The 15,674-nt window shown below is 38.5% G+C and overlaps 1 protein-coding gene across 1 annotated transcript in view; it reads left to right on the top strand.

Annotated features, from left to right (window-relative positions):
• The window catches only part of LOC119417326 (agrin), a 91,294-nt gene extending 82,553 nt beyond the window's left edge, over positions 1-8,741 (top strand). The window contains exons 3-4 of the mRNA XM_037684534.1: positions 5,765-5,785; positions 8,635-8,741. Of these exons, the coding sequence (XP_037540462.1) occupies positions 5,765-5,785; positions 8,635-8,741 (128 nt within the window). The remainder of the gene's footprint in view (positions 1-5,764; positions 5,786-8,634) is intronic.
• The last annotated feature ends 6,933 nt before the right edge of the window (positions 8,742-15,674 follow it).

Consider the following 15,674-nt stretch of genomic DNA (forward strand, 5'->3'; position numbering starts at 1 on the left):
ACTCTTCTGTGTATATTTTATATATATATATATATATATATATAATAACTATATATATATATTTATATATATATAACATTGTCTCATTGATGCATATGTAAATAACTCATTTTAAAGTTTAAGTGGTTATCACTCTGAGAATACAAACTAAACTTCAACAATTCCTTATGGTTCCAATCTAAAGTCACATTAATTACTCTGAATTTCTAACAAGTAAACTAAAAAAAGTAAAGTTTTATCAGACACTTCAACATGAGGAGAGGCAGAGGTATTAAAGGTGTTGGGATAAAGCTTGTTTCCCATCATCACAATGAAAATGGGCAAGCTGTGCTTATTCTTCTGGCAAGCAGAAAGTCCACTAAGGCCACATAAATTAGGCTGATGTGAATGATGTGTTGCAGGAGGTAAACAAGTACCAAGGGAAACCTTTTTTCTTCCCATTTCTTCCCCTCTGGCCCATTTCTCAGCCTCTATTTATTCAAGTTGTTGAGAAAAGGAGGGGACGGTGAAAGGGTTGTATACACCTCACAGCTGGAAACCGATAGAACATTTTACAGCCCGCAGTGTCCTGCGTGTGAAAAAATGCACGTCAGTCCAGAACACCCCCCTCAACATTTCCCTATTTGTAGGCCCTACTTGAAGATGACCAAACACCTCCCAGATTCATTGGCTGAATTTTGAATACATCTGTTTATAATCCAGGCTATGGGAATGTTGTGTGATGTCCACTATCAGTCTCCAAGTGGAATGCAGTTATTGTTTGCATCTGTGTGTTGAGAAATAGTCGACCTTGAAGAATTCTCATGATTTAGACAAAAATCTTCAGGCATAACTGTTCGAACGCATCATGGGAAGCAGACTGATTATTACAGTAAGTGACTTGCCAGAAAAATAGATCATCTTGTGTAAATAAAGCAGCATAAAAATAGAGAGAGGCCCTTAAAAATGTAGAATAGCGGTATAAAAGGAGGGAGGGATGACACATTTTTCTCCCTGCTTGTAAAATGTTTCCTTTTTTGGGAGGGGGTGTATTTTATTTGGACAGTAGGGGTTGGTGTCTTTCATATGCAGACAGCATAGAACAGAATGACAAACAAAGACCCCATTTCCTTCTTATTATACGCCTGTTCAAGTTAAGACCAAGTCTTTTGTCATACTGCTCATAACTTCTGTTACACTCAAGATAATTCCAAGAAATTTCATACACATATGCATCTTAACATAGATGGTGTCATGTACACTTTTCATCACTCCATCTCAAAGGTCAAGGTCACAAATCAAGGTTGGAGTTAAAACAAGGTCTTTGGTTGCCCTGCCAATAACTTCTGATGCACTGAACAAAACTTGATACACATACTGTATGTACCACCATTAAACAGCTTTTTGCATAATCTTTATTTTATCACCCTAGTTCTAAGTTGAAAGTCACTAATCAAAGTCAAAGGTTAAAAAGATCTTTGCTTGACCGAGCTATGGCTATAGATTGCTGTATAATAGTTTTTTAACAGGCGTATAATGCGCTGTATGCGGCACTCTTGTTTAAAAAAATGCACAGATCTTGAGTCTACATTACAATTCATTTTTAATCCACAATTCTTTATCCATTTCTGAATAATTTGAAATAGCAACATTATCTGCTACCATGCTCCGTTTAAAGTTAAATGTATATGCTGTGTCTTGTCCAAATAGTAGCCCTGATTTGTTGCAACATATTGATCCTTATGTATGTATATATATATATATATATTGAGTGCTTTTAATTTTCGGGTTATCTATTAGCATTTTTTACATGTATAAATCCTCTTTTTTTATGTAAAGACAAGTCTTGTCAACAAAAGTCTTATCTGCAACTTAAAGAATAATTACCTGAAGCATCAAAAGAGCACCCATGTGACTACAATAAATACAAAGAACTAGCAACACTTAAAAACCTGCAATAATTATACATCAAGATAATTACTTTGGGTCAAATAATATGTTTAATTATAATATTTTATATTCTGAATGTAAAACAGCAGCATTTCCATTTTACAAACTTTTTTACAGTTTGTAAATTTAAATAATCTATCCATTTTCTTTACCCGCTTCTCCTTTCCTGGTCACGGGGAGCTGCTGCCTGTCCCCAGCAGTACACCATGGATAGGTTGCAAGTCCATCACAGGGACACATAAATGAGACAAACAACCATTAACACTTTCACACAAAGAACCATTTTTATGATTCTTACTAAGTGTTATTTAACCGGACAAATCTATTTGAGGTCACTGATCCTTTTTGCAAGGGAGGCCTGGGCCTGAAAGCATCCTAACATGCATGTTTTTAGACTGTGGGAGGAAAGTGGAGTACCCAGAGAAACATTTAAACTCCCCACAGAAAGATGCCAGGCTCAGTCCAACGATTGAACCCTGAAACTTCTTGCTGTGAGGCAGCTGTGGTAACCACTAAGTTGTCCTGCTGCCCAAATATAGAATTATTTAAATAATCTATAAATTCAATTTCATCCTCATCACTAGAAGTGAGGATGGAATATGCATTTTGTGAAATTACTGTACCTTTTTTGTGAAGACAGTAGTCCAACAGACCTCCATCATTTCAGTTCTTGTCCTCAGACATACATACAGTAGTAAATATAAGTGTAATACCTTTTTTAATAATAATAAATAAAGTGCTATGTGTTGTTGTATGTTCCCATACAAAGATGAAATTAGTTCTCTACATTGAACCCATCACACCTGGGATACACTCGGGTGGAGCAGTGGGCAGCTATGTAAGCACCTGGGGAACAATTTGGAATTGGGTATCATGCTCAGAGACACCACGAGATGTGCAATGACCAGGGATTGAACCCAGGACCTTCGGGTCCTGAGTGGGCTGCCCTGCCCCTACACAATCTCGGCCCCATAAAATTAAATGTTGGGAAACTGCATGTATTTGAAAGATGCTATTTTGTTGGCACAGTTTGAGGCGCAAATCTCCCTTTGGAGTGGCTTTAAGAATTAAGCGGATGCACAAAATCCTAATTTGCTCCTGCAAAAGCAGTGCAATCATTTGGTTTATTCATGCATCAGTTTGGTAACAATGTGCAGTAGTTTGGTTTTACCTTCTACAATTAGCAACTGAGGAGTAATTGAGTACACATTCATGCAAACTAATTTTGGTACTAGGGACTAAAAGTGCTTCCAATGCAGTTTCTTTTTTGATTGTGCAATCATGTGTGCCTTTAAGGAAGTCCTGTGACCAGCCACATCCCTCTACCTTCCCCCGCTTTTTCCCTGACACAAATCCTTTAGAACCAACACACTCTGGACTAAATGAATTGCCCCCTCTTGCACACCCTTAATCACATTAGCCTAAGTGATATGGGAACGCCAGACCAGACACACACTTCCCCCCACCTCTGTCTCTGTCTTTCAGCTGATACAAGTAGTCACTCCTCCTAAGCGTTTAGTTGTTTTAAGCTTCATCTTTAGACAATAGACCCTTTGCTCCCCAAAAGACCCCAGTTTGGAATAATGAGGATCAAGAAAAGAGTTGTGAAAACAGGAGGAAAGAAATGCAAGAGGGTGGAACAGAGTTGGAGCTGACACTGGGCTAATAACTGCCCCAGGACAAAACCCATCAAAACAGCTGTTTTGTCAGGGTGAAAGGTTATTGTGCAAAATGGCTGCAAATTTCTTGTTATTTACTGTCAGTTACGCAGTGATTGAACAATCCTTGATGAAACTGCCTCATGCTTCGATGGTGGTCTAGCTCGTGTTTGTTTTCATGTGCTGGAAAAATATGACTAGGGAGAGAATTACGTTTGAAGCATAAAGCACATTTCAACCCAGATTTTATAATTAAACGTATTATTGTGAAATCAATGTACAATATAAGAGCTTTGCGCATTTTTTATCAGATGGTTTATATATCATATAAACTTTGATTATATGACCTTGATGGTTATATACATATAACCTTTTTTTGTTTGAGTGCATAAATGTTAAAATCTGAAGTCAAAAACTCAAAAAAAACAACAAACATATGTCTGTTTCAGACTTTCCTTTGTTTTTAAAACATTTATTTAGTTTGTTGTTCAGATTTGTAAAAGCTTAATCTCTTTTCTAGTTAGACTTATTCTGTCTTCTCCATTCTTTGTCATTTAATGTGAAATAACAATGTACCTTGGAGGGAGGGAGGTGCAGTGAGGTGCTCGGTTTGTTAGCAAACGTAACTCTTATGCATTTCACGTTCCCTTCCCACCTGAGGGTCATTAAAGCATTTCACTCTCCCTTCCCTCCTGAGGGTTATTAAGGCATTTTGCTCTCCCTTCACTCTTGAGGGTCATTAAGGCATTTTGCTCTCCCTTCACTCCTGAGGGTCATTAAGGCATTTCACTTTCCCTTCCTTCCTGAAGGTCATTAAGACATTTTGTTCTCCCTTCTCTCCTGAGGTACATTAAGGCATTTCACTCTCCCTTCCCTTCTGAGGGTCATTAAGGCATTTCACTCTCCCTTCCCTCCTAAGGGTCATTAAGGCATTTCACTCTCCCTTCCCTCCTAAGGGTCATTAAGGCATTTCATTCTCCCTTCTCTCCTGAGGGTCATTAAGGCATTTCACTCTCCCTTCCCTCCTAAGAGTCATTAAGGCATTTCATTCTCCCTTCTCTCCTGAGGGTCATTAAGACATTTCACTCTCCCTTCCCTCCTGAGGGTCATTGAGACATTTCACTCTCCCTTCCCACCTGAGGGTAAATAACTTCATTTTTGGCCTGGTTTGCAATGAGGTTGATCAAATGCATAAAGGTGCAACATGCACTGAATCAAAAAATTCAAACTGCATTGTAAGTGCTGGACATTTTTACCACTGGTCTTGTTTGACAGATAAAACTCTTTATGTGCATCTTTCAAAACATCTACTGTATCTTCTCCATCTCGTTTCGAAACATTGCTGTCTTATTGCTGTCTGTAGTGTTTGGTGAAAATCCCATATTCCTCAGTTATTCCAGCAACACATAGGATGACGATATGTTTGTGTCTGTTTTCATTTGGGGTTTTTAGATTTCCTGTCTGAAATAACAAACACTCTGTTAAGATATCCACAGGGTTCAATAGGTTTGTTAGAGTTTGTGTTACTTTTGTCTTTCCTTCTGTCCTGGTGGTTTAATCCTTAGTTTGTGTTCCAGTGGGTGGTGAGAGTCAAATAAAACTGCTTTCTGGATTCTTCTTTTGTAAATGGCCTTCTGTTGCAGCCTGGCCAGCCCGTCTTTTATGAACGAGCCTCTCTTAGTTCTTATCGGCTCTGCTCGGTCTCACTCTGCAATCTGCATCAGGAGGTTGACAGAACTGCGCTACCCCCTCGGTCTATGGGAGATAATGGAAACAAGCGAGATTTGTTTTTTTTTATGTGCTCTTGATTTTGTGAGGGGGTCGGTTAGGTTTCATTTAAACATTTGTTCTGCTGCTGCTGAGCCTTAGACAATCAAATAAAAGTCATGTACAGGAATCAGATTGACGTTAATTCTGTTGATAATTTTTCCCTTAACAAAGTTTAAAATAGATGCACACGTAAGTAACTACGGTATAAACTCCTGTTAGAGGTTAATGACTGTACACCTGATTCATGTCTCTAATCCATCACAGGTCCACACTCGTCTTTTCACTCACTTCTACATTACAGCATGTCCCAGAAGACAAAAAGTCCTTTTGATTGTATGTGCTTTAGCAATATAGTATTCACTAACAACTATTTCTTTCTTCTTTTTTCCTCTCCTTGCCTTCTGAAGCTCATAAATATTTTGCTGCAGGTAAGCACTTACTTTTACTGGATGGTTTGAAGTGTTGTGTTCTGTGCTCCAGAAGACAAAGGACTCAGGTTTATTAGGAATCTGCTGCTTGTTAAAATGACTAGTTGAAACTGCGTGATGTAACTGGGGGGCGGGTGTCGGTGTCTTGGGCATCAACCCCTCGAACTGAGAGACTGTAGGGAGGAACTAGGAGATCAGTGCCACACACGGAGACAAAATAAGGGCTGAGACAAATCCACCGCTGTAAGCTGCTCTTAGGTTTGTGTATTTAGGACCTCCATCTCTACAAGAAGCTGTCAGAAACTGGTTTAAGGGTAATTTTTGTTATAGGGGAACGAAAATGTTTGTTCAGGGGTTTGTTTTGATAGAGACTTGCGTAAGTGAGCTGTTTCAGGATACGTCCTCAACCTGTTCACCTGCCGCAGGAGAGTAAACCATGTTCAGTTTGCAGCTCTGCGCATGATTCCTCTGCCTGCTGAAAGAGTCTGCGCCCTTTAATTTGATCTAAAGTGCATGCAGGTAATTTGCTGTGGTACGCCACTGTGATAAATCCTCATTAAGGTGCAAAAGATAAACAAGCGTCATCTTTTGCTCTTTGAGATGTTTCTTTGTGCATTTTTAGACATAAATAAGAAAAAAGTAAAAGAGGTTAATTTCAAATTTTCATTTAATTCATTTACTTATCAGAACAGTGCACATTAATCAATATTATTTGAATGCATCAAAATTAGCACAGTAGCTAAAGATGTCCGCATTTTCTTCATGAAATGTATTTGCAGACATTCGGGATCTTCATTCTGCATTTGTGGGAAAATTGCAACCCTTTATCATTTACCTTGTAAACAAAGATGCTTGAAACACGATTGATGAATTGATGAACACAGACAGTCAATGAGTTAAACGATTCAGAACAAACGACATATTTTCCATTAGGAGGTCCTGAACAAGCGTCTGTTTGTTTTGGATTGCACCGCTGCATGGCTATGTGACATCAACCCTCAAATGATGCTTTTGACTTTTACAAGCGTCTGTGGGAAGTGCAAGGGCAGGGGTGAGGTCAAAGGTCATGCGTGGCGGTGCTATGCATTTCTCTGGAGCGCACAACAGTTGCTGACCTGCTTAGTGATGCTTTCCTCAGGGAACTCATTAGCTGCTATTCAGACAGCAGCTACAAGAGAGCACATGCAAGAACAAGCAAAACTTTTAGTCTTTAACCAAAATATGTTGAACTGCCAAGATTGAATCTTTCAATCACTAATGTATCAGATTTTTTTTCTGTTCTTCAAATATTTAATGTAAAAAGTAGCAATCAGATTGACAAAATAATTACTTCTTTTGTACACTGGATTGTGTTTGACCATTCGTTGTACCTTCATCCTATTTTATTCCTCTGATCGTTTTTTATTGATCTATGATGGCAGATGAATTTAGGAGCTGCTTTATTTTAACTCCCGTTATCTTCACCGAGGCGTATTTCACTTCATTCTACGGGAAACAAACATTTAATTCTTTACAAAAACAACACATTATTATCAATAGTAACAACAGAGAGCAAATCTGGCTGGTCAGCCCTGGTCTAAGACGGATCTGATGTTTCGATTGTCCGCTCCAGTGAGGCCCTTTTTCCATTATCAGCCTCTTTAATGTGACTTTCAAATGTAAAAGAATGCAATTATCTGCTGTCTGATTGGGAGGTCAGTCTGAAAATTACATTTGGAAGAGTGTAAGTGGGTGAGGGTTGTTAAGGTATGCAGCTTTTTGGTCTTTTGGGTGTCTGTTCTCAAGCGGGTTGGTGTCAGTCATTTTAATTGTTAAGCGGCATAATCAGGGGTTTTCAGAGCACTGCTAGATTCTGTCATCTTTGTATGTTAAATATGCCCAAGTTTTTATGTTAAAAAACCCTTTAATCAAATGCATATCTTGGGGAGCTTTTTTTTCTTATAACACTACCGTAATTTCCTGTCTATAAGCCGCTTCTTTTTCCACAGGCTTTGAACCCCACAGCTTATACAATGATGTGGCTAATTTATGTTTTTTTTTTTTTTGACTGACTAACGTCAAAAAACGTCATGCCGCCAATACATTTAGCCTCGTCACACCTGGGCGCTCGCGTAGCTGCCCAATACTCGTCTCTCTTGTGGGGTTGGTCCTCGTCAATCAATGGGCCTACATGTATAAATAAAGGTTAAAAAAAAAAAATCCGCCCAATGAAATTACTGAACATCTCACAGTGGACCAATGAAACTTTGAATTACCGTAAATCAAACACACTCACACAGTTCTTCAGATCAGTTATTTTACGCTTCATGTTAGGGATGCACCGATTGCAGTTTTCTGGCTGATCACCGATCTCTAAAAAGTCTGACCTGCCAATTCCGATTTTGGTCGATATCAATTTTGTTTTATAAGCGACACTGTTGAGTGTTATAAGGTCACAATGCACCTTCAATTTTTCAATATTATTTTATCAAAAAAACATACCCTTGAACAATATCCTCGAAATAATACAAACTTGTTTGAACTGCACATGAGGTAGTGCTCTGAAATATAAATAAATACTTTATACATCCCAAAGGGAAATTAATTGTTGTTGTAGCTCATCATTCTGGTTTCATTAGAGTTGTTATAGATGCTGATGGCTTTGGGCAGGAAGGATCTGCAGCAGTCCATCCCACAGCAGATCCGAAGAAACAGGCTGCAGATGCCGATCCGTCCACCCAGACCCAGCAGACCTCTCAGTCCTCTTGGGCATCAGGACAGCCGGAATGCTGGGCAGAACTCCTCCCCAAGCAATGGCCATTTCTCCCAGCAGCCTGCTAAGACCCTCGTCACCGCGGACTTAACTGCAGGTGCAGGGTACGATCTCAGCTCTCCCACTGTCAAGAGCCGTGTTTCCTGCTATCTCCAAGATCTTGGCAGTCAGGCAGTCAGGCACTCGAGCACCGCCTCCAGGTAGACGGAAATGCATCCACGGTGCCTCCTTTTCAACTCATTTGGGATTTGGGGCTGTAGTTGAGGTATTATTTGAGCTTTTGAGATGTTAATCAGCTGCTCCCGGTTGTGGAAAACCACCTTGTTGTCATGGTTACGCATCATAACAAATGTCCAAAAGTGAAAAAGGTTTCAATAAAAATCCTTCTAGCGGCACAGCATCTGATAACAGAAGAAGTAATCGTCCAAAAAAAGCCTTTTACATCCAGAAAAAAGAGGAATTAAAGTTTTCAAAAGCGAAATCTCAGAATGAATGTAAGAGAGCTACTCCAACATGCAGCCACCTTGAGCGGCGCAATTCTAGAACAATTGTTGTTAAAATTACAAAAAAATGGTAAAATTGATTTCTCATGTAAGTATCGGTCGATCTTTGATCTCCCAAAGTTAAGGAAATCAGGGCTCATTTATTGGTGCACCCCTACTTCATGCATGCACCCTCAATATGGAAAACGCATGCAGAAATGCATGTGATGCAACTTTCAAGTTAAAGGTGATTGAACTGGCTGTCGTAGAAGAAAATAGAGCTGCCTGTATATGTACAAATTTAATTAAATTTAATTTAGTGGGCGTGGCTTATGGCTGCGCTCAATAGTTCAGAAATTATGGTACATTTAGGCCACAGTAATGCAGCTTTCCCAAAACAGTCTTTTTCTTGTCATTTCTAAAAAATAAAATCACCAAACATCAAAAAGCAGTAACTATGCCGGGAAGGTAGGGGGCGCTGTAAACTAGCATCTCTGACACTGTTCTACTTTAAAGCGGTCGTGAATTGTTACGTTTTTATGTGCGTGCACTCTCTGCTTCAACATCTAGCTTCTCAGAGCAGTTCTTCTTCTACGCTTGTTTTGATGGTTTGTCTTCTCGTTCAGTTGTGTCAAATCAAAATCAAAGGCGCAAAAATTCACAGGGACGGATTTGAGGTTGAGAAATATTCGTAGATTTGATGCACCAAGCCGCTGCGTTCTTAGTGTGTTTAGTACATTGGTACAGTTAGTACCAAATGTACCAAAGTTAAGGGAGAGTTTGGACTCTTACTTCAAGAGTCGAGTGTTTTTTTTTATTTTTTTAAACAGTTTGATGTAAAAGCAGCCAGCTGTGGCCTTAGTGTCAAATTGGTGATTAATTTCTGGTATTATATGACTGAACTGTCACCCCAAGGTAATTATATAAAGAAACCGTGATGAGCAAAGAAAGAGGTATCTTCACTTTAATCAACTGTATCAAAAATACATGTAAATTAAATGATTTGCATGTTTAGAAAACGATTAAATGAAGAAATCCCGAGGTAGTTTTGTTGCTATGATTTACCTATTTTTTTACGTGTTCATTCATTATTTAAAAATTCTTTTAAAAAGTTTTTTTTTTTTTTGACCAGACAAGGAGATGTTATCATGGACTATTCGTCTTTCCATGAGGTCAGAATGTGTCCTCTGGCCCCGAGCTCAGTCTTGAATCGTTGGGATCCTGGTCTGTCTGTCAGACCCCCCCCCCCCCCACACACACACACACACACACTCACACACACTCACACACACTCAGGGCCATCCTGACCCTAAACATTACACTTTCCCCAGATAAGAAGCTAATGAGCTGAAACGCTCACAACATAGAAAGTTTGAAGGATGATACAAGTGGGTTTTGTATTTTTTTAGTTACTGAGCCTTGGATTTCCCAAAAGAGGCAGAAATCTTTGTTCAGCAGGACAAACAGCCTCTGTGCTGGAGCACAAGTGCAAATGAAAACCATGTAAAACATTTAAGACTCTTTTCTCCTTCTCTTTACAGTGGTCTAATATTTATTGAGTTGCTCAGCGCTGAGCTTTACTTTACATTTTGTTAATGTCCATTGCTTAAAAGTTAATTTCATGTTTCTGTGTATTTTGAAATAAGAAATCTGAATAATATTTTTCACATTTCTATATATTTTTAAAATAAATATGAAAAAAAAAGGTCATTTGATCAGTTTATTTTTTATTGTGGACTATAAATTGAATTGGACCTCATGATTTCTATGGTTTTATTGAGTAGGTAAAAGGTCATGTAAAGTTGAAGAGCATTTCTAATGTCTGAAGTAGGGATGCACAATATTGGATTTTTGGCCAATATGCCGATATGTTAAAACTTATTTGGCCGATAACCGATGCCGATACCGATATTTTATATACGTTCCTTTGTCAGAACATTTCCCTCTTATTTAGGCTTATTTGCTACAAAAATTGTGCAACAGCTGTAAGAGCTGGTGACATATATTGAGTAACAGTCAAATGATATGCATAGCACTTTAACTTATATTAAATAAAAAAGTTTTAAATATTATTTATTCACATCAGTCACCTGCGATGCTGTCTCACTTGTGGAGGTTTGTTCCAGGTTCCTATAGCTGCAGTGTGGGATCCTCTGCACTCCTGTGCATGAAGGACAGACTTTTTAAATTAAAAGTTTTTATCTATCCATTGTGCCGTAAGACTAATCATGCTAACGGGGCTAACACGACGTTCGAATGTCTGCGGTAAAACTCACCCAAGTGCTATCAGCTATTAGCTTCTCAATGACGTTGAAAATGACAGCTTGTGACTCGGGTAACGTTACGTCGGAAAAATATCTCCGACTGGGGTCGATGTAGCGAGGCTCAACTTAGTCCATAAATCTTCAGAATCCGACATCCTCACCGACGGAAAATAAAACTTCCACACCGCCATCATTTTGAATTTTCCTCTCCGTCGTGAGATCAGGTAGGCGCACGTGACATCATCACGTTGTGCTGCCGCTGCAGGTAAAAACAGCGCTTTTTATACCTGAGAGTTATTTTAATGGAATGGCCGATGTCCGATATTGAACTTTAACGCTAATATTTGCTGATACCTATACCATGCCGATAATATTGTGCATCCCTAGTCTGAAGTGTCTCACGAGGAATCAGAAAGGAGCGAGTTAGGTTTGTTGTAATATCCTGTTTCTTAACATATTGGTAAAATCTCATCTTGTTTCATCTCAATAAACCCCCTTTTCTAGGGCATGCATTTAAAGAAATTTGTTTTTTAATAGTCGTTTGGCATTAGCCCTCGTCAGCAGGTCATAAAGGTTAGTTTGTAGAGACTTGCTTCATGTAGGTCACTGACCGGAGAGACCCCCAGGCCAGATTATTTGTTTTGTCAAACTTTTTAACGACTCTTTTGAGAACTCTGGTGGTAAATGTTGAAACAGTCACAAGAAAACTTATTTTCTGTGACGTCGCTGGTTTTCATTCGAGCCTCTTCAGTGGCTAACGGTGAAAATGTGATTCTTCAGTTCTTTCCCTTTAAAAACCTAAACCCCTCCGTATGTTCTTTGCTTTTACAAGAACCATTATGAGTTTCTAAAGACACGCAGTCCTTTCATAATTAAAATCAAAGTGTTTTTTTTTTTTTTCTTTTCTTGGTGTTTATCTTTGTATCTAAATGTACAGTTATCTTTTAGGTTTGCTGTATTTGTTTCCAAGTGTCCGGGCCTTGCAGGTTTACGTGTCAGTTCTTGCTCGCTGGTATGCGTGAACATTTACTTCCCAAAGAGCACATGACCATAGGTGTTGAGAGCTTTAAGAGCGTGCACTTCCAGCTACAGAGTTTATTGACAGAAGAGAAGGAGCCGTGCACAGAGAGCAGTTGGAAAGGAAAGGCCAAGAATTGACTAAAGACACACTAACAGCTTGGAACAAATCCCCCAAATCCATGTTTTATCATAAATTAGTGTGAAATATTGAGTCATTTGTACTAGTACAGCTGTGCTAACTCTAATAATGACCCTACAAGTTATGACTAATAGATTTTTTATTTAACTCTTGCCTTTTAAAAAGATAAAAGCAGGACGTAATAAATGAAGCGTTAGCTGAGTATCATGTCCCAACAGGATTTTTACTATTCACATCATCATTACACTTGAATCGCTGTAATATCTGGCATTCAGTCTCATAAAGAAAATCATTATCACTCATGGCCATAAAAGGCAGGTAAGTGTCTGTTTGTTAGCAAAATATCTAACGAGCTAATCAACTGAATTTTTTTTAAACACTCAGAAAATAGTCATTAGATGTTTATCTTCAAGTTTTTATCTTTTGGGGTCAGCTTGATTCAAAATGGCTTCCGCAGCTACATGACATTAGCTATAACGCCGTCAGTTTGACAGATATTGAGCTCAGATTTAGCGTGGTAGTAGCTGAGATTACGTAATTCAAACACCAACAGATTGTGCAAAATCTTTAATAAAAGAATTGTTTAATGTTGACGTCATCCCTCTTTGTCTTTTAGCTAAATATCTTATAAACCAGTGAACACATTTTTCACTAAACTATAATTATTGGACAAAACGACTACAGTTTTGGTTTAATCTGGTTTATGATTGAGCTTTATAAACACAAAAATCGATCTAATACGGTTATTTTTCTAGACGTTGAGCTACAACTTGGTGTGGTAGTAGCTGAGAGTCGTCTCCATCACATATTCTAAGGGCAGTGAAGTGAAGTGGAGACAAATGCATAGATAAGTGACTTTATTACAAAACAGAAGAACAGTTTTTAATGTATTTGGCATGCCGAACTAACTCAGGGTTCATGTGATCACATTTCACTTTACGCTCATCAGTTGGACTCTGTGTGTGTGTGTGTGTGTGTCTTTGTACGAAGCATTCAATGGATTTTCTTTCTGACTGACAGCGATTTGCTTTAACTTGTGTGTAAGATTATTACAGCCCAGAGGCACATTTATCAAGTTGCACGTTTTGGCAGTCTGGTTGTTCCTCTCAGACGGTGTTCGGTACTTTTAAAAATTTTTTCTTTGGCAGTGATTTTTTTCTCGTTCACGCAGACACACAAACTCAAAGCTTGCTGCCTTTTAAGCGACTTTGTTGGAACCCGACCAAAGGTCGCTGGAACGATCCGAGACCCTTTTTCTTCCCGCAGGCCCAAACTTAGCTCAGCCTCAGCATGTCCAGCTACAGTCACAGTCAGAACCCAGCTGTGCTCTGTCTCCAACTCTGAAGTGGATTCTGATACAAATTCAAACTTCTTTTTTCAGGACTGGATTAGACTTTATGAGCCACTATCACCGCCATGAAAGCCAGTGATTATATAGTTGCCTGTTTTTGATTGTTAGTAACATATCTCTTAGTGACTTTTATTAAAATGAGTATAAAATAATCATTGAATGGACATCTATAACGTATTTGCTGTTAGTCAACCTGATTCAAGATGGCCATCGCGCCTAATCAAAGGTAGCAAATCCAAAAATGATTGTAACACACTGAGCTTTATAGATAATGAGCTAAAATCTGGTGTAGTAGTATCTGAAACTTATTTTTAATAAGGAATGAACTTTATTTAAAAAGGGATAATGTACAACTCAAAGATAAATGTCACCATTTGATGTGCTGTACCAGATTATAGCAAAAGCTAATTTGCATCTGCAGGTCCCTCTTTATTTCCATCACATAATCCAAGCACGGATTGTGTGAGATCTTTGTTTACAACTCTGGAATTAATCCTTGAAGTAATCCCTGCTTGGCTGTTAGCAAAATATCCATTTTCATCCAGAAACCAATGGATGGAGCTCAGCGAAACATGTGCATCTACAGCTGATTAACTGTTGGAGTCGAGCCAATTCAAGATGGTCACCACAGCTGAGGGATCGCAGAAAACACAAGAATGGCTCCAACGCTTGTATTTTTACCCACACTGAGCTAAAAGTTTGAGCCGTAGTAGCAGAGACTGAACCCCAACACGTACTCCGAGTGCTAACAAACTGAACATCTTGGTTTTTTAAAATAATTTTTCACGTGCAATGTGCTGAGCATGCATCATTTCAAGGAATACTGCTTTCATTATTCCTACATTTTTATCTGTCTGTCATACATGGTGAAGTCTACCTGCAGCCGGGGGCCATTGCTCACGATTCACAGCAAACTGGAAAAAAAAATTTTTAAGTCCTCTGTTGCTTTTAGAGATTTCTTTATCATAAAGTAAATTTATTGAAACTGAGTTTTACTTCATCGTGTTATAACTCCGAGGTCAGGCCAAGGTAAGCACGTGAACCCTTTGTCAGCAAAGGAAGAAAAAGCTATTTGAGCCAGAACTATTCTGAATCATTTAGGTCAGTGTTTTTCAAAGTGGGGGCTGCGGCCCCCTGGGGGCCCGCCAGGGGGTGCCGGGCTTCAGAAAGCTAGAGAAAAGATTAAAAAAAGAGCAAAAATTAAAACATAGCAACAATAATAATAAAAATTGACCAATAGGGCAATCTGTGTCTGTCATTTCCAGATAGACACGCTTGAGAGAGGTTAGATTTCTTTGTCTGTTTTCTGGTCAACAGTTTGTTGAAAAGTTGTTTTTTCCAGTGGGAATATAATACAGTGTTTAAAACATGTTGGTTAATAACATTTTTATGCTCAGCAGCTGTAATAATGAATTGAATATAGTGAATAAAAGTTGAAACATTCTAAAAGTTGATGTTTCGTTACATATTTTGTAGCATTGTTTGTGGGTTTTCGAGGGGGTCCTTGGCCAGAAGCTAATGCTGTTTGGGGGGGGCCATGACATGGTGAAAAGTTTGGGAACCCCTGCTTTAAGTAACAATTCTATTGCAGTTTAATATAAACTCTTTTTTTATTTAAGCTGTTGCTTTTTTCTCAGAATATTTATCTTATTGTGTGATTCCACCCATAGTAAAGAACAGTGCAAATATCAATATCAGTAAAATTATAGAGCCATTATATGAAAAAAGTTACATAATTTACATTTACAGTACATGAAATGCTTGATTTAATTGATTACGGATGTTACATTTGTGCCTTATAGGTTCCTCACGCCTTATTAACTAGACTCTTAACTCTCTAACTAGAATAATCACTGTGAAAAACCATATCATGTTGCTGCT

Source organism: Nematolebias whitei, chromosome 11, assembly GCF_014905685.2.
Source record: "Nematolebias whitei isolate Nwh7 chromosome 11, NemWhi1, whole genome shotgun sequence".
NCBI classification, from domain to species: Eukaryota; Metazoa; Chordata; class Actinopteri; order Cyprinodontiformes; family Rivulidae; genus Nematolebias; species Nematolebias whitei.